This window comes from Macadamia integrifolia, chromosome 2, assembly GCF_013358625.1.
Source record: "Macadamia integrifolia cultivar HAES 741 chromosome 2, SCU_Mint_v3, whole genome shotgun sequence".
NCBI classification, from domain to species: Eukaryota; Viridiplantae; Streptophyta; class Magnoliopsida; order Proteales; family Proteaceae; genus Macadamia; species Macadamia integrifolia.
This window is the reverse complement of record NC_056558.1, coordinates 28,703,516-28,722,906: the sequence shown is the minus strand read 5'-3', so window position 1 is coordinate 28,722,906 and position 19,391 is coordinate 28,703,516. Positions and strand designations below refer to the sequence as shown.

The 19,391-nt window shown below is 37.1% G+C and overlaps 1 protein-coding gene across 4 annotated transcripts; it reads left to right on the top strand.

Moving 5' to 3' along the window:
* Nucleotides 1-2,870: 2,870 nt before the first annotated feature.
* On the top strand, nucleotides 2,871-17,832 carry LOC122071112 (putative clathrin assembly protein At5g35200). Of its 4 annotated transcripts, none has more exons than XM_042635414.1 (16): nucleotides 2,871-3,052; nucleotides 3,746-3,849; nucleotides 3,949-4,018; nucleotides 4,607-4,704; nucleotides 7,820-7,961; nucleotides 8,047-8,147; nucleotides 11,165-11,248; nucleotides 11,383-11,433; nucleotides 11,533-11,598; nucleotides 11,683-11,748; nucleotides 11,892-11,972; nucleotides 12,129-12,206; nucleotides 14,315-14,491; nucleotides 14,602-14,680; nucleotides 15,171-15,292; nucleotides 15,832-17,028. In XM_042635414.1, exons 2-16 carry the CDS (start codon nucleotides 3,751-3,753, stop codon nucleotides 15,877-15,879), a joined length of 1,362 nt encoding a protein of 453 aa, XP_042491348.1. In that variant the 5' UTR covers nucleotides 2,871-3,052; nucleotides 3,746-3,750; the 3' UTR covers nucleotides 15,880-17,028. The 4 variants fall into 4 exon arrangements, with proteins under 4 accessions (XP_042491348.1, XP_042491336.1, XP_042491330.1 ...); XM_042635402.1 differs by lacking the exon at nucleotides 15,832-17,028 and adding an exon at nucleotides 17,091-17,832 and having other exon boundaries at nucleotides 2,891-3,052; nucleotides 3,751-3,849; XM_042635396.1 differs by lacking the exon at nucleotides 15,832-17,028 and adding an exon at nucleotides 17,091-17,832 and having other exon boundaries at nucleotides 2,891-3,052.
* The last annotated feature ends 1,559 nt before the right edge of the window (nucleotides 17,833-19,391 follow it).

Sequence of the window (19,391 nt, the reverse complement as noted above, 5' to 3'; positions counted from 1 at the left end):
ATCAAAAAGGGATTTTAGCAGATATAGAACTTGAAGAATTTTCCTATCCAAATCCATAATGGATATCAATTTTATTCTATTCATGTCATTCCACGCTATTTTTTATAGTGTCATTTAGGGTTACCCTCAAAATTTTTAATTCCTCTAATATTAATCATATCAGTTTTTCTTACTAAGTCATTTAAAGGTATTTGTTGTATATATCGGTCCATAACACCTCTGAAAATTTTCTTTCAACTCATTATGTATTAGACCTACTCCTAAATTTACAAAAATTTGTCTAATTCTTAATTTATCCTTTTTAGTTTTACCTCTCATTCATCTCAACATTCTCATTTCATTTGCACTAAGTAACTTATATATAAGTTGTTTCTTCATTGTACAATATTCAGTTTACACATCATTACTAGTTGCATAATTATCTTTTTTTTTTTTTTTTGAGATTTTAATAGACTATATCGAGCACATAACACTTTAGATGTGTTTCTCCACTTCATCTACTCTACTCTAATTCTTTGTGCAGCACCATCCTCTATTTCTTATTCTTTCTTTGTATTCGAATTTAGATACAAAAAAATTATTACTTTGAAGTATCTCTCTGTCATTAAGTTTCATTACCCCATTTTCAGTTTTGTTTTTACTAAAGTTAATATCCATGTGCTTTGTTTCTATTTAATTTATATTAAAATATTTTGATTCAAAGGTAAAGTTTCATAATTCCAACTTGACATATATTCTTACTTCTATTTGTTCAAAATTTTAGTATGAGAAATATTTTATTTTCCGTCACTTCATTTAAAATAGAATCTAGTCCACAGTAATTTGAAATGATGTACAAAATTTATTAAAAAAATATTATTTATTAAATTTTCATATAAATTGATACTTTAATATGAATTGAAGTACAAGTAACATAAATAAGACAATCGCATGATATAGAAACATAGAAGTTCTTGTATGTATGAGCTAAACAATTATTATTATATAAATTGAATTAGTCAAATTTGTACAAAAAATGTCAAATAGTGTAGCTTAAATAATAACAAGAAAATAATGTTACATGGTATTCACTCTAACTAGATAGATACCATTGCATCAAAAGATATCTACATGAATCCTTGATGAAGATTTATGTTCAAAACTATGCTACAATATTACCGAGAGAGAGAGAGAGAGAGAGAGAGAGAGAGCCCATCCTCCATTGGAGACACCCCAAGTGATGATAGATCTTTATTCCCTAAAGGTCAATCAAAAGAACTTCTAAAAGTCAACTAGATTGTGTTTCCATTGATTTCGATTTAATGCAGATTCCATTCATCTCAGAATTGACCCCAATTGATTCTAGATCATATCAGTGGATTCAACCATACTTATCCAAGTTGTAAAACCATGTACTTAATAAACACATGATGTTTTGCTTTGAAATTTCCCATTTCCCTTAAAATGCATATTAATAGTGGGTCCTTCAAGGAATCATTATTTCTAGCGAAGTAGAACACGTCATTAGTTTTCTACAAAAAAAATAATTATAATAATAACAAAGAATGCTTTAGTATTTATCAATTAATACATTGATTAGTCCATGTGATAGAAGATTCCACCAACAACCAAATTTTAGTTGAAAATAATCAAGGAAAGTTGCACAAACTTTGCTACGATGTCAGCCTTCAGCTACAACGTTAGTGAAGGCCAGCTGATTGCTTGTATTCCTTTAAATACACAATCAGTCTGCCCCAACTTCCCCTCTCGCCTTGACACTTGAGACTTCATAACCACTTCTCCACTTTCACTGATGGAGGTTGGAGTTCTTTGTCTAACCTGGGATGAAGGGGATCCATCATTTGGTATCCCAATGATGTCTTCGTTGTGGCGAAAAGCAAATCTAGATTTGGGCTTTCAACAACATCTATGGAGTTGGAAGGCATTTGAGATTGGAGCAGTCCTAGCTTGCAGATTGAATCTGTTATCTGCTAGCCTCGGGTTATTCCAAGTTATTTAACATAAAATGTTCTTCCAGAATAAGGCTACATTTGGAAGCCAAGAAAAGAAAAGAAAAAAATAAAATATTTAAATTGTTTTAAATTTTAAGAGAGAAATAGACATGTACAAAATCATTGTATAATTATAATTTTTGTCTTATTATGTCATTTGTATTTTTTTTTCTTTTCATTTTTTAGATTTCCAAAAATAGCCTTAGGCTTTTCTGTATTTGGTAGTTGAGACCACCATCTTTCATTGTAAATAAAGGTTGTGTTGTGGCCAGGAGATTCTCCATGGATGCCTTTTTAATGAAAATTTTCTCTTTGAAAAAAAAAGAAAAAAAGGAAAAAATTACTAGAATACATCAAATGGAGATGGATGTAAAATATAAAATGACATCTTGTAATTTTAGCTACTATCTCTACTAATTTGAGGCTGAAATTGTACCAATGAGATTGCTTTACCTAGTCCTCTTATCACAAGATTAGAGAACTAACCACTGTCATGTGATAAATAGTGAAGCGTTGAATTCACTCGCTATAACATGGAGAAAAAAAAAAAAAAAAAACCTCATGATAATAACTGGCATATCTGTAATATATCATAAAATTGATCCTCCTTCGCTAAAGAAAATTCAAATGAAATTGTTTGGATTCAACGGTGTATACCTTTGTTTGATCCTTCCTCCTTTCTTTCCAAGCAGGTCACTTTCACTTTTCAACCATTCAACGTTTCAACTTTTTTGGCTACTCAAAAAAATTTGAAAGAAGAGGAGGTACTGCCGTGCCTAGTCACCTTCCACAAGAGAAAGAGAGAGACTATTATTGCAACTTAATTATTATTATTTTTTACTTTGAAAAAAAAAATTAAAAAAGTCTACGACGCCGATGACGCAACGAAATCGAATTTCTTTCTTTTTTTAAATAAATTATATTTCTCTCTCCTCTCCATCGACTTTTTGGGTCGTCGACCTGAGTAGGCCGACGTTTCTGAGGTTCTGCATCTCTCTTCCTCTTTTGCTCTCTCTCCCTCCTCCCTTTCTGAGTTCTCGTTCTGTTCAATTCAAGCTCTGGTGAGTTTGAGCTCTTTGATCTCTGTTTGATAAATTGCTGCTTCGATTGTCTTTCACTGCTGTATTTGAATGAACAACTACTGGTTTATGAGGAATGGATTTCGCGTTCTTTGAAATATGTTCTATTAGATCTTTGGTGATGAGCTGATATTGCTGCTGTTCAGTTCTTTTTCATTTAGCTCTTCTGCAGTTCTGTTTATTTCCTGTTGCTGGTCTTCTTATAATCGTTTGGAGGATTTGTTTTTGTAATAACTTTTGGTGATTGTGTTAATGTGTTGTACGATTGTTTTATAGAGTTTTGCAGCACGAAATCTGTTTGTTGAAATTCTTGAGTTTATCTTCGATCAAGAAGTTCATTTCGGTTCTTTACTGTATTACTGCTATGTGTATTAACGATGGTAATATGGACTATAGGTGTTTCCAGCCTTAGTTTTATCCGTTTAGTGTTCATTTTATATTTTTTTGCATCATCTAATTAATGGTGTAAAAGTTTTAAACTTTGTTTCTTCTGTTGTGGCAAACTTCTATTTTATTTCCTTCCATCTGAAGCGCTGTAAAGTCCTAATTCTAGCTTAATGTCGACAAGGGGGAAAAAAAAAGCCCAGATGCTAGCCTATTTGAATGTAAATTATTTTCAATTGAATCAACTTCCACTCCACTAATCTTGTCTCTGTATAATCTTCTGCTTGGAAGAAAAGATGTCTGGGGGAGGTTCGCAGAATAGCTTGAGAAAAGCTTTGGGAGCTATCAAGGACACCACTACAGTTCAATTGGCTAAAGTTAACAGTGACTACAAGGTGAGAATTTCAAATAATCATAGTTATGGGTGTGTTGAAATTGAATGTTTCTGATTTTTTTTTCCTACTGGGATTGGGTGGTGGTATTAAATTTTTCAGGAGTTGGACATTGCCATTGTGAAGGCCACAAACCATGTTGAACGCCCAGCTAAAGAAAAACACATAAGGGGTATGGGGATACTTCTCTCATTTCTCTCTAGCTTCAGTTACCTGTCTGTCACATCTACTGCCTCTAGGCATGGATGGCATCTTACAGTAGGAGTTCTGCCATTTCTTTGTTGACGTTTTTTCCTTTTCCTTTTTGTCTTTAGAAAAATATTTTTTATGTTATTCCTATAAAATTATTGCACCTGAGAGACTTTTTAATTGGTCTCCATCCCATCCATGAAACTTCGTTCTCTGTTATTTTGTAGCCTTGCAGCTTTCCACAGCTCCAACTATCTACTTTTTGTTATTTGATATCTCAGTTTTGGATGTGTAATTCATTCTTGGAGAGCTCATGTATTTGTAATAAATGTATTCCATATATTGTGCTATCTTTTTGTGCCAATCTAGTGTATGATGCCTGCCTGCCCCATAGGTTAATTGGATCCTACCTTCCTTACCTGACTGGCTAATCCTGTCTATAGGCTTACACCAGATTTTATTTGATGCATTATTTAGGTTTCACGCAGCTGAAGTTTCTTTTTCTTCCACCCTACCCTTATTTCTATATCTAAAATTGATATACTCTTAACTTGTCCTATTGGTTTTGCAGCTGTTTTTGCTGCAGTTTCGGCTACAAGGCCTCGAGCAGATGTGGCTTACTGCATCCATGCTCTTTCCAGACGTCTGGCCAAGACGCATACTTGGGTGGTACGTGAACCATGACAAATTATCTTTGCTAGATCAACTATGTGGAACTAAAACTAGTTTGAAAAAAAAAGCGCACAACAACAAGTCAACAACCACAACAACATAGCATTATTCCAGTTAAATGGGGTCGACCACATGGATCCTTGCTCAATTTGACAAAAACATACATCAATTTTTTTGCATCCAAGGGCCATGTTGTGGAAGAGTACTATATTTATTTTGTTGCAACTGTAGTTCTAAGTCTCCAAGTTTTGACCGAAATTTCCCAATTTCGAGCAAGTCGAAATGAATCCATGGGTCAAATTGAAAATATTACTGGTTTTGACCATTTTCAACGATATTTTGTACATTTTGGTAGTTTCAATCAGTTTTGACCGATTTTGACCTGTTTTGAGTCTTTTGACGAGCTCAATTTTGGCTAGTTTCAACCAGTTTGACTAGCCCATAACATGTAATTTTGCCCCAACAGTACCTGGCTTATACCCATACCTCCATATCGAGCTGGGTCGAAACCTGCCTCGAGAAAGAAATTCTTATCCTTGGTTGAAACATATAGTATGCTAAAATTGAGCGGAACCCACGGATTCAGTGGAAAAAAAAAATCTTGAAGTGAGGGGTCTTGGAGATTTTCGAGAGAACGATTTCTTCGAAGAAAAAGAAGAAAAGTGAAGGTCATAAACGAATCACAGGTTGTCGGAGCCTTCATTTTTCCTTTTCCATTAAAACAATGGAAGAAAAAAAAAAAGAACAGATGAGAAAATCTAGCTCCCTTTGCACCCTTGCAACACCCAGATTTTCAAAGGAATTAAAGCAAATTAAAAAGAGATGGATCTCACAGATTCAATGGAAAGAAACCTTGAAGTGAGGGGTCCAATAGGTTCTCTGGAGAACGATTTCTTCAAAGACGAATAAGAAAAATAAAGGCCACGAAATGAATAGCCAGTTGCCAGAGCCTCCATGCGTAGGGACAGGAGAGAAACAAAGAACACCTCCCCCCAAATGCAGAGAAGGGATGTGTATTCTGTTGTATATTTTCATTTCAAAATACGTAGCGTTACTACGTATATCACTATATCATACGATCATCTACCCACATAAATGAATGAAAGGTCCAGATGTTCAGATGCCGTTTAGAGGGACTGGAAAACTCCCGACCACCAATACGGTTAGCTGAGGAGCCAACCAGAAAAATTTTGCCTTAATTATATGGGATATAAAAAAATTTCAAATAGCAGGGTTTATGGTCACAATCATCACTGTCTTGTCCTGATAGTTTGGGTTCAGCTTTGCCCTTTCTGTTTCACGATTCCACTTTTCCAGGTCCATATCCTTCAATGATACTCTGAATTCTTTCTTATTGCTGAGACCAGTTGTTTCAGTCCTATGTTTTTTCCTCTTATCATGTAGCAACCCATGTTAATATCCTTATTCCTGGTGCTTCAATGTCTTCTGCTACTTATCTCTCAATCATCTCCCAAAAAAAAAAAAAAAATCGTCTTTCTTTAAAGCAACTATTGCTGCTTCTTTGAAGTTCCCAAAGATGAACTCATTTCTATTTTTCCATTGATCAGCTTGTCAGTCATTCATCTCATCATCTTTTGATGTGGGATTGCTGAACAACTTAGTTGGCTATTTCCATACGCATGTATTAGGGTCTTTGTTTGAAAATTGCAGACAAGAAAAGGAAATAAAAGAATTTATGATAGGGTTGGAATTACTTGGAAAATCATGCATAGGCCAAGGTTCTAAAACTCGATCTCGCCAGCCATCTCGCTATCCCAAAAAAAGGAGATTTCGCTAAAACCTTGTTTTTTTCGAGCGGTCGACACGCTGGTAGATCTCGGTGGGTATATGGCCTTTGTACGCCCTGAAACTGTGTATTTACCCTATTTTAGCCATTCTAAAGACAATGGAAACATCAGATTTTAAAAAACAAACTCAAAATGGTACTTTGACAATATACCCTATGTAAGTATGTGGCGAGTCTTTGAACACTTCATCTATTATGATATATTCATCAATCCACCTTCCACAATCACCATTTTGACACAACTTAATCATTAGAATATATAAAAGCCATATTTCTAATTCCTATTGCTGATTGATGAATCACATACATTAGAGTGTTCTTGAGGTGAAAAGCCACCACTAATCTTGGATATCTTGACTTCAATGCAACTTAGAGTGAAGATTCCAATGAAAGAATAAATGTCCCACAGTTTTTTTGTTGATTTTCTCTCAAAAATGGGAGCTAGAGGAAAAAAGAGGAGAAACCAGGCAAAACCAGCGAGAAATCTTGCCAGTTCAAGTCAAAACATGGCTTTAATAGTGTAGTTTGGCCCAAAAATGGTTCGAGACGAGTTATTGGACCAATATCTTGGCGAGATCTCGAAATCTTGCTCAAGATATTGCAGTTTTTCTACCTCGCCTGTGTGAACAACTCGCCTTTTCAGAAAAACGAGATCTCGCCGAGTTCTTGAACCATGGTATAAGCTAGGTTGTTAGGTTAGATTGGGGCTAGGCTGATGGAAATACGGTTTAGAGTTGAGAAGAGCTGAAAATAGGGAGTTCTAATTGGATGAAGGCCTTAAACGCAACAGAAAAGCTGTAGTTGGAGAATTTAACCATTTTTTCATAGAGGGTGTTTGAGATTTAGACTACGAGGGAGTATGGAAAATGCAAAAGAATAATTGAGGAAAAAACAATAAAAAAAAAACAAATATACTTCATCTTCACTGGTAAAAGAAGAATATTGATGTGTGATTCCCCTTGGTAGTTAGTATGGCTATTTATTTCAGTTCTTACTTTACATATATTCGGTTTATTTATATAAATTTCTTTAAAGTATCACTTTAGTCCCATGGCATGAATTTCTCTTCACTACACCGCCTCTTATGTTGTAGTTTGTGAAACTCCCATTTCATGCATTTATTTTGGGGCTCAATATCTTGAATTGATCAATTGTGTAGTAATAATCAATTTCTAAACTATGGTGCTTTCTTTGGATCAACTATGACTCCAATAATTTAATGTCCTCCTCTGGTAAAATAGTTACTTATCTGCAGTTTTGTGTAATCCTTGGATTTTGGTTGATTCAGTGCTTGTTGGTGATTAGGTGGCATTGAAAACGTTAATCTTGATACATCGTGCTCTAAGGGAAGTGGATGCTACCTTCCGTGAAGAACTCATTAATTATGGAAGGAGCAAAAACCATATGCTCAACTTGGCTCATTTTAAAGATGATTCCAGTCCGAACGGTACTCATTGTTCTGAAATAGATGAAATCCAATATTCTTAAGGAAATAATTCAGTAAATAAAAATTCCTGTTTATTTCTGTTCAGCATGGGATTATTCTGCATTTGTCCGCACATATGCTTTATTTTTAGAAGAGAGGCTGGAATGCTTCCGTATCTTGACGTACGATGTTGAGACAGATCGGCCGGTAAGGAATTAATTTTATGCCATCGCTACATGCTTTATTTTGTATCTTGTTAAAAGAAGAAGAAAAAAAATAAAGATAATGTGATTTTTGCTTTGGTCTAATTGAAACCTTTGACATCTCTCCTCTTGCTCATTTATGCCCTCTTATTGTGTGTTGAATTTTCTTTTTGCTGGTCAAACTAAGCATCTTCATCTGTGTTCAAGGCTAATTTTGATATTCTTAAATAGTTCAGAACTTCAGATTGTTTTGCTAGCACAAGTCAAGCATTATGGTTGTGAGGATGTGTTTTTCTTGTGAGAAACCTGAGATATAGGTAATGAAGAAGTATGCTTAATGGACCTAAAAATGTAATAACTATGGTTTAAATTTTTTATGTCAAAATTTATTGGTTGCAATGATAAAACTCAGCCTGTGATAAATCCATTAAATACTTGTTATTTAAGGTGGTATAATGGGGGCGGGGGGGAAGGGGGTGAAGGCTCCAAAGCATCTCAGTAGAATTTTTTTTTTTTTTTGGATATTAGAATGGGAGATGGACTAAATAATCTATGCAAGAAGACTCAGTGCATGACCACTGTTGGAGGAGTTTGAAGTAAAGTCATTCCTTGCAAATATGGGTCAGGATTCAAGAAATGGAGATATAAATATGGAAGGTATAGTCAGGACAGCTAGAGGCTTCAATAATCTTATCAGATTCAGGGTAGGTTCCTGTGATTGCAATTGATTCTTGAAAGACTTGGTGATTTGATTTACCCCTGGGTAAGCCTTAGTTTGGAATTGCTATAGGAATATGGACACTTCTACAGTAAGGGTGCAAGAGTTTTGAAGCAGCCCAAATGACTGGGAGATGGATTTCTTTGCTGCTTGGGAACCTAGGCTTGGTCAGGTCCTGGTAGATGGGAGGATGGGAAATGGATTCCTTTACTGCTTGGAATCCAGGCTTCACAGTATTGTATTTTCTTGTGTGGTCCTGTGTGCTTCATATGTAACTGCCACATTCCTTCTGAAACTGCTTTCTTCGTGTTAACTGCCTATAGTATAAAATGCTCATAGTGGATCCTCTTATTTTGAGGGGACAATACATATCTAACACGTGCTTTCAAGACAAGGAAAACATCAACCTATTACTGTTGCATTATCTATTCTTGTGTGGTCCTGTGTGCTTCAAATGTGTTAGGGACAACACATACCAAACACATTCCTTCTCTCTCTCTCTCTCTCTCACATCTCTCCTTCTCTACCCTTCAGTGACCCTCTTTCTCCTTCTTTTATAATTCTTTTCTGATTTTCTTCTCTGTTCCAGCAACCCTATCAGTCCAGCAAGGGAGGCATCGACCTCCCTTGATTCTTCATCTTTCGTTTCTGGTCTTCTGCTATTGATTTCTACTCTCCAGTGAATCCCCTGTTCTGGGCGGTACATCACAGCCCAAGGGATCAAAGGGATCTTCCCTCAACACAAGTCCTCTCAGCTTCAAACTTGGGGGCTAGCTTCACCACATTAAGGCGACCCAACTGCAGGGTTTTCTTGGCCAGAAACAGCCTATGCTGTGAGCTAATACTCCACGAACCAGACCTGCAACTAAAGCCAGATCTGAGGCTATCGCTAGGTTCAGCTTCAGAGTTTAAATACTCCTTGTCAAGTGACTTTTGCAACCAGTTCTTTCTGGAATCAATCGGGATAGCTGAATTGATTCCCCACCTGAAATTTCTGGCCCCATTGAAGTATCTAAAGGTGAGCTATTCATTCCCGCAGTAGTTTGGTTTTTTGCTTTTGATTTCCAATCCAAGGTTGAAGATGACTCCAATCTCTCCCTTGAATCGTGGCTTGAAACCCTCAGTTTTGACTCCCATAATCATTCCCTCCCAATGTGAGAGGTCTCCTTTTGTACTTTAACCATCATTAATTCCCATTTAATCTACTACCCCTCTCACCTTTATTAATTACTGGTTGCCATTATATCTTGTTCCCTTCCTAATTTACCCTTTTACTATAAACCACAATACCTGCTATGTCCTCTTTCCTTTGCTCATCTATTTAAACCTTGGGAACCCTTGTTTATTACCATATTGCCATTACTGGTTGCTTTGCCTTCACAAGGTGCTTGACTGCTATTGAAATTACAAAATTGCCATTATGTTCCAAGTTTCAAGTTATTACACTTTTGCCATTCCATTTAATTACCAAGTTATCACTGTTTCTAGTATTTGGCTTCTATTTGTTTAAGTGGGCCCCAAAGCCATCCGAGCTGGGTCCTTAGGGACCCACTGGTCCCTCATTACCCTTCTTTTGTGCGACTTCTCTCCCTCCCCTGCAACTCTGAGACCCATCTCAGGGATTTCTTCCCTTCACCTACTGGCCCTCTATCACAGAGCCTGCTCCGGTTGCTTTGTGAAATCAATGAGCCTCCCTGCATGTTTCATAGGTTAAGGTTCATTAGGGTGGAGCAATATTTGGGTATGACACTCACATTACTGTGCCCTGCCTCACTGGCAATCCTTAGTTGCATAGTCATCTATTTTGGGAAATTTAGATTTGATGTATACCATCCATGTGCTGCTCAATCTTTCTCAATTTCAGTTGCTTGAATCTTGGGCTTATGTCCATTGTTTTCTATAGTTCTAGTAAATTCCCTTATAAGACCACCCTCCCAAAATATATATATATATATATATATACACACTAAGAATGGTTCAGAAGATCTTTTTTTTTAAAGGTCAAGTTATTGCACTTTATATGGTTATCAGAATCTCTCAGGGCATTAATGTATTTGACTTATTCAAATAGTCTACCCAGCAAGGCAGACTTATTGCACTAGGCTTCTTGTTTTAGACATTTCCTTGTTTTCAGTTTTAAATGTAATACAATCTAGTGCAATGTTAAGGATCAATCCGTGGCTTTTATGTGCTTCACATTTTGATCTTTGGTAATGGAAAGATTAAGGCTTTAGTGAAGTGATCTCATTCTGTTCACATTCAGAATATCATTTTCACAAATAATATTCCGGTGCTGCTGACAGAGAACCAAGGAACTGGACACTGTCGAATTGCTTGAGCAGCTGCCAGCTTTACAACAGCTTCTGCATCGTGTTCTTGGTTGCCAGGTACCACCTTATGCTTCATTGGTGAAGTTCAAATATGGGTCTGAAGCCACCTTAATTCTGTCTTCAGACACGGTTAAATATTCTTTGCACCTCCTGTACCACATGGTAATATTTATTTTGGAACTTTTATTCAGCCACAAGGGGCAGCAGTTTACAATTTCATCATTCAGTTGGCGGTTTCAATGGTAAGTTTATTGGTTTGAAGCTTATATTTCTGAAGTTTTAGCTGATGTGACTTGCTGATAACATTTGTATGCAATGTTTAACCTTTATCATTTCAATAGGTAGCTGCAGAGAGTATTAAGATTTATCAGGCTATAAGTGATGGTACAGTTAATTTGATTGACAAGGTATTTTTTTTAATATTCTCTTACTAAATAAAATTCCTGGTTATTGATTTAGTATGTCATGAACAAACTTTTGGATTGTTACAGTTCTTTGAAATGCCACGACACGATGCTGTTAGGGCTCTTGAGATGTACAGGAGGGCGGGTCAGCAGGTAGCTATTGACTTGCCCTTTTACTATTTCAAATGTTTGCTTTTTAGCAAAGATTTCTCTAACATGTCTACTATCAGTGTGGAAATTCTTCTTCTTTTCTCTCTCTCTCTCTCTCCCACGTAAGCTATCTTCTGGTTTTATAGGCAGAGAGACTGTCAGAGTTTTATGAAATATGTAAAAGTCTTGATCTTGGGCGTGGAGAAAGGTTTATCAAGATTGAACAGGTGTGAATTTCTCAAGCCATGTTCATATGATGCCTCTTTGTTTTTTTGGGATGTAGCAACACTTTTCAGTTATTTTTAAAATGAAAAATAAAAGAGGTTTTCTGGTTACTTGCTATCAGTTGAGTAAAGTTTTTGAGTTAATTGTCAATAATGCAGCCACCAGCATCGTTTTTAACAGCCATGGAAGAGTATGTCAAAGATGCTCCTCTAGCTTCGTCAGTTCGGAAAAATCAGGTATATAAGTTCTTTTGATTAATAAAACTAGTTTCATTTTAGGTGGGTAGTGAGTTTTAGGGGACATTATAATGTCAGCCTGAAATTGAGCTCATAAAGCAAGAAGGTAAGGAATGTAATATGTTATTTATAGAGACAATAATAACGTGTCCTCGTTAGTTGATGATTGCAAGCATTAAAGAGCTTGGAGCATCCACTCTGAGAATGTAATTATCACTTTTGAAACCTGGATCGTTCCTTGGCAATACTGATTTAGATTGAAATGATTAAGATGGTCTCCATAGTAATCGAAACCAGCCCCATCTCTTCCTATATTTATGTAAAAAGAACTGCAGTTTTTGCATTGTATGAATCCTTTTTAGTTTTTCTTGCTATAGATGACAAATTTCCCCAAGGGTATTGCTATTCTTTGTTTCGTGGGCTGCCAATTTTAACTTCTAACATCATTCACATTCTCATTTTTATCTATTTTTCCTAGTAAAATCATAGTTGTCAAGGCGTGCCTATGTGCCGAGGCTTTTTCTTGGGTCCAAGGCAACAACACGCCTTGTTGACACTTAACGAGTTTATGTTGATTTATATTATTTCGTTGTTTCTTGATGAATATGGTTGTTTTATATCTTATGCTTCTTTTATTATATGCTAGTTTTCTCATATTAGGCCATTACTAGCATATTATATCATCATTAATGTGCCTTCTATGTTGCATATATGCATAATTATATGAAATTATCCTTATTAATGTAAGACTGATTATGGATGTAGTCAATCCCGAGTTATAACAATAACAAGCTCCAATGATCTCAGCAATATTTAATCAACTCAGAAATCTGGAAAATTTAGGTTTAAGGGTCACAGACCAAGACTCAAGAGAGCCTGAAACTTGCGTCAAGTGGTGCTCTTATGATGCTTGAAAAAACCTTCAAACAGGTGCTGGATCAGGCCACAGGTTGAAGAGATATGTTACAACCAACAATTAGGGCAGATTTAGGGAAAATCTGGGAGATTTTCTATGACTCTCAACCCAGCCCAATAAAAGGGCCCAAAAGGGGATCGAGTCTCTCTCCCAGGTCCTTAGAAAAACCCAAAAAACATTTTGTAGCAAACAGACTTCAGACCTGGAAGTTAACCGCACTCGAAATTCCTTGTCAGGAAAACCCTGTAACTGGAATCATTGGACTGGTTGTGTGTGTTCTTCTGATCAGCAATGGTTGGAAAGCTTCAATCTCACAGTAAAGAAGGAGAAGAAGAGTAGAAAGTAGAGATAGATGTGTTGAACACCCTTTCTCAGGTAAACAGCTCGCAAGCAAGCAAAGCGTTGTTTAAAATTCAAAAATCTCCCTTTTACAATCGATGGAGGGCCTTTATATAGCTAAAGCCAAGCTGTTGCAAGAATTGAAAGGACTTTGAGTCCCAATGGAAATAGGAAACTTTTCTTAAAAAAAAAGAGCAAATAAAGGAAAGTATTACAACTGTCTAACTACTAAGTAATACTTCCTATTCAGACTTGCTTGCTACCTAAGAAAGAAGTAAAATAGAAACAAAAATCCTCTACCTGCTGAAATCGATTCTTGATGGCCAAGTGAGAAATAAAGACAAAGACAAAGCTTGTGTGAATAAATCGATGGACAAGCTGGAGGCTTCTAGAACTCCAATTGATGGTTTCTGGCTGGCCTTCTAGTGGCTTTATGTGTAGACAAAATAATGGAGAAAACAGCTGCTTGATGGTGGGGAAATAAGACTGGTTCCATAGGACCAAAACAGAACCAGATCTGAGACAGAATTGGGCCAGCATTGAACTGGCTCGATGGACTAATGCTGTTCTGAGTTTCTGGAACAAAAGCTGGGCTGCAATGCTGGTTCGAAGGAACCACTCGGTGATTTGAGTGGTCCATCCTACATCACGCCTAGGGTGTCTAGGTGGGCGCCTTGTCACCTAAGCACCCCCCCAGTGCCCTTGGTTTGCTTAGTCTCCTTGACAACTATGGGTAGAATTGTGTACTATTTGATGAAATGGTCCTGGAGATCTTTTATTTATTGGCAAGCCTTGTGAATTTTTGCCTAAACTGACAGGTTTTGCTTTTAATTCCTTCTTTTCATGCAAGCAGGTGGTCAATAATAGAATTGCTGCCCCCGATGTCGTCCTGGCCATAGAGTATAAAAAAACCCCACAAGTGCAGGAAGAATGCCCACCGTCCCCCTCCCCACCTCCGCCTCCACCTGAACCTGAACCTGAAGAACCTGTTAAAGTGGATGCTCCTGTTTCAGAACCACCAGATCTGTTGGTAATTTCTCAAACCTTCTTCCTGTCTCACCAGAAACATATGTCTATAATAGATTAAATTTTAGCTTGAAGTTTTTTCTGGGCATTCCTGAGAATATTTTACTTGGTTAGCAGCATTTGGATGATCCTGTACCGGCCGCATCGGAACTCGATGAGAAGAATGCCCTGGCTCTGGCTATTGTTCCCGTTTGTAAGTTCTCCAGAATTAGTATGAAAACCAGAAAAGCTCAAAACTCAAAAAGTTTGAAAACTTAGACAGCGTTGAATTTGGACATCTGCCTGATGAATTGACACAAACAAATCAATTTAGGCTTTGATTAATTATTAAAAGAAAAATTCCATTAGGGTCATTGGGAACAAGAAATGGGTAGTGAATTAAGGACAAAGGATTAGGTAGAAGTATAATGAGGGCCCATATTCAGGTGCTTGAATAAAATCATCAGGTTGAGTAGAAGTTAAAAACCAAATGATCAAAATGCTCCTGTATTTATACTGACAAATTGTGTAGCACACTATATGAAAGGAAAGGCGATTGCTGACTCAATTTACCAAGTGTGGATCATGTATTGACAAAATTAGGTTTCTAGAGATGTCTTCATTTGAAATAATAGTGTCCAGTTGAATTTCAGGACCTTTAAAAAATGCTTGAATTGTTATTTATGATTTATCTTCTTCTGCAGCTGATTATTCATCAACAACTTTTCCTTCTGGTCCCGATTACACAAATGGAACTACAGGCTGGGAGTTGGCACTTGTAACTGCTCCGAGCTCAAATGAGAGTGCCACAGCTGCAAGCAAACTGGTATTACTCTTATATCTTGCAATATCTTATGCGTGGAATTTCTTATTGCTGAATCTCTTAAGGTTGCAATGCTAGTAGATGCTAGGATGGTATAGCTCCATTAAAAAATAATATTTATCCTACATGAAGTCGCATATATGGATGTTTCAAACAAAGAATGCTTTATGCTTGCATGATAATGGGTTTCCTCTGAATGCTCAAGCCAGGAAATTGAAGAAAACTATGTTACCTGGAAACTTAGTAATAGGAGTGGTACAAATGTTAGACATTTGTGAATGGCTGGATTTAAAACACTGAACCAGGTAAGTTGTGCAGGAGTATACATGACAGTTTTCTTATTAAATAATAGAAAAAGGGAGGGGAGGAGGGGAAAGACATACATAAAGGGACTCTTCAAACCGGGGGGGGGGGGGGGGGTTTAAAGTTCAGAATTGCTTTCGATGATGATTTGTACCTCATTTGAATAATATATGACATATCTTCAATCAACTGAAAGTTATTGCATCTCAGTAAGCATTCTTGTGACAAACCATGCCCAGACTGCAACAACTTGGGTGCGTAACAAAGCTGCAACATCTTGGGAATAGACCATAACCAAGCTGGCTCTTCAAATGCAGCACCCAATGTCATTAGCCCTGGATTTCCTCTTAATGCACCATTGGTATAAGGTCGAGCAAAAATCATACTGTAGAGTCCATTGCAGGATGAATAGTTTTTACATGTAACAATTTCTTGCACTTGGACATGATTAATTGAAATATAAAAAATGACATCTCAAAAGAACGTGTTTAGTAGATGTTATATAAAATCACTTAATTGAACCCTCAACTGACCAATCAGTGTACTTACTACATAATGCACTGCTGATGATGCTATCAAATCTTCTTTGGTACCTTTCCATCCACAGTTGTAATAACTATTTTCTTAGACTTAAAAAACAAAGACAACCCAGTGCACGAGGCTCCCGCTACTGCAGGGTCTGGGCGGGGCAAGTGTACACAGCCTTACCCCCCCCCCTGCATCACAGAAGAGGCTGTTTCCATGTTTTGAACCTGTGACCAACATGTTGTAATAGTGCAACTTAACCATTGTGCCAAAGGCTCGCCCACTCTTCTTAGACTTAAATATCAAATTTTATTGGTGCCAACACAGTCCATTGACTAGCAAGTGATCAACTGTATTCTGGGAAGGGACTGAGTTGCGACAAGTGCATACTGAATGTGTACAACTAAATATTTTAGTGCTGCATCTGCTATTATTTTTTTTTCCAAGTTTCCATGCCAATAAGAAACTTCAGTGATACACCAATTTGGACCAAATGCAAGGATGCCATGTTGATGTGGAGTTGCCAAACTAATTTTTTGCTGAAATTTCTCCTCTCTGAGTTGCACTTCACCAATTTATCTTCTCCATCCATGGTTTGATCCGAAAATCCAAAATTTGAATATTGGTCCCTATTTGTAGCCTGACTCATCACATAATTTATTCCAATCCCAATTACTTTGGTGATTGTTAACCATCCATAATTCATACCATTTACCATAGCGTTATTTTAACCAGTAGCAGAAATTGATGAGATGCTTTGAATCATTGAAAATCTTTGGACATCTGCTGCTATGCATGGGTCCCATGCATATGCCAGAAAAGAAAGAATTCTTCTCCCTATGCTTCCATAATGAAGGAATTTTTAATAATTATTCTTTTTGGGTCTAGAGGACAGCTACACATCTATTATTATTATTATTATTATTATTTTTTTTTTTCATATATGTTAATGCTTTTTAACTTGTTAAAAAAGGCCGGAGGGCTGGACAAGCTTACATTGGACAGCTTATATGATGACGCACTTAGGAGAAATACTCAGAATGTGAGCTATAACCCATGGGAGCCGGTACCAATGGGTAGTCCTATGATGCAACAACCAGCACGTGACCCATTCCTTGCATCCAACACTGTGGCAGCACCCCCTTCTGTTCAGATGGCAGCAATGACCCAGCAACAGCAAGCTTTCATGTTGCAGCAACAGATGATGATGATGGGTCCACAACAGCAACCGCCTTTAAATCCTTTTGGTAATCCATATGGAGCTGCAAGCCACCAGTACGGGTCTGGTACGAATGGTCAAGCTTACAGTCCGTACACAGGCCTTATGTAGGCAATGGGGACCAATGGCCACTTGTTTTGCCTGAGCATGAGAAATATAGATGGAAATGAAGGACAGGCAGGTGAGATTCGAGGATTTTGGAGGCTGGTAGAGGACTGGTTTCGAGACAGATGTACCATATGTTTGTGTATGTGCAGATACTACCATGAGAATGTTTAGAATGCTTAGCTAATTCTTAGGGATTGGAGTTATAGGCTATTGATTATTTTTGTGGGTAATGAAACTAATAAATGCTTTGGAGATAATGTGAAGATTTGACTTGCATTTCGTGCTCTGATTGGAAGCTCAATTCTTGTTCTCTGTAGTGAACACTTAAGTAATTGTATTCTTATTATCATTTATGTATGAAGAGATCTATGAAACATTTTGATTCTTTCATCAATCTTATTTATATTTAGATTTGAGTGAGATAATGGTGGCACTCAATATAATTCCATGACATCTCAACTTCTGTTCTAACATCAAATTCGCTACTTTCCTAAGGTTATTTACACGTACAAGGAGTGAGATATTCCCTTAGTCTTAAATGTACCTGTTTAAAAAAAGGGTGTTCCACGGTAGTGATCATACCTCTCAGACCGTAGCCCCCATACGGCAAGCAGTGTTTCTGCAGAATCAACGAGCAATAGTGGGGCATGTCGGCTCGAACCCACAAACAGTTGACCCAAGCACTGATGGGACAAGGGTTTCTCCTTCCACAAGGCTATCAACCCTGTTTCGGTCATTCGGATTTTGGGATTAGATAAAAAGTCACAATGGATAGAGTTGGGTATGGGTAAGCCCTCTCTATTATGGAGAATAAAACCCCATTACTTAGTTTGGATTGTGGGGATCAATGCAGCTGGGAATTGCCTGATTTGCATTGGATCTTGTGGAGAAAACTGGATGACGCAGGAGTTGCATTTTTTCTGAACGAGTGCTTTACCATTTATAATTTTCAGCTTTAATGTGGAAGTAAACCAATTTCTGGCCTTTTTGGAATTTGGGTTCTAAAGTCTCAACTAGTTCTTACAAAATTTCCCCTTGACTTCTATCCCAAATAAATAAAAAATACTCATGGAAGGACCATATAACTTTAGATCTGTTATAATTTCGTTGTTATACTTGCATGATCCTTAGAAGGACCAAGGAAACCAGCACATCTACAGAATGCACTTGTTGAAAATAATAAGGATATTGGGAGAATAGAGCTTGTTTAGAAAGCTTAACACTTGAAATGAAGCAACCACGAGTTGTAGAAGAGCTTTATATATGAATAAACAATTGCGAACACTTGGTGGGGCTGAGTCGTACCATTGGCCACTCTTTAATAAGATCATAGATGCCCCTTATGGTGCGATATATGTTCTTGGGAAACAATCTACTAGGTGAACAAACTTTTTAGGTTTTCCAGTAGTTGTTGCATTCACTTATTGGATTACATATATATATATATATATAGAGAGAGAGAGAGAGAGAGAGAGAGAGAGAGAGAGAGAGAGAGAGAGAGAGAGAGAGAGAGAGAATTTTTTTTTTTGGGTAGAAGAGAGAAACAGAGTATCACATCTAAGATGTCCTAGACAGTCACCTAATATGGTAAAACTTTATAGAAGGAAATCTGGATGCAAGTTTGATTGCTTGAAAAAGAGACCACATAAATACAAGGCCTCACCTTGGCATGCCCAGAATGCACACATGTGAAAATAAAGCTCGAACCACCCCAGAAGATAAGAGATCATAGTGAGCCTTTGTTTCATAGAACCTTATTGTGAGGATCGCAGGCTTTGCAAAGCTCTCTTTGTGAAAAAATGATATGGGTCCAATAGTCTCTATTGACTGAGAGTCGCCACCTATATCAGGGTCGAGAATTTACAAATAATGACAGCATCAAATCCGTCTAACAAAGAGTTAGAGTTCATGCCAGGTAATGCTCCGAGGAAGGTGTTAGGCACCCTG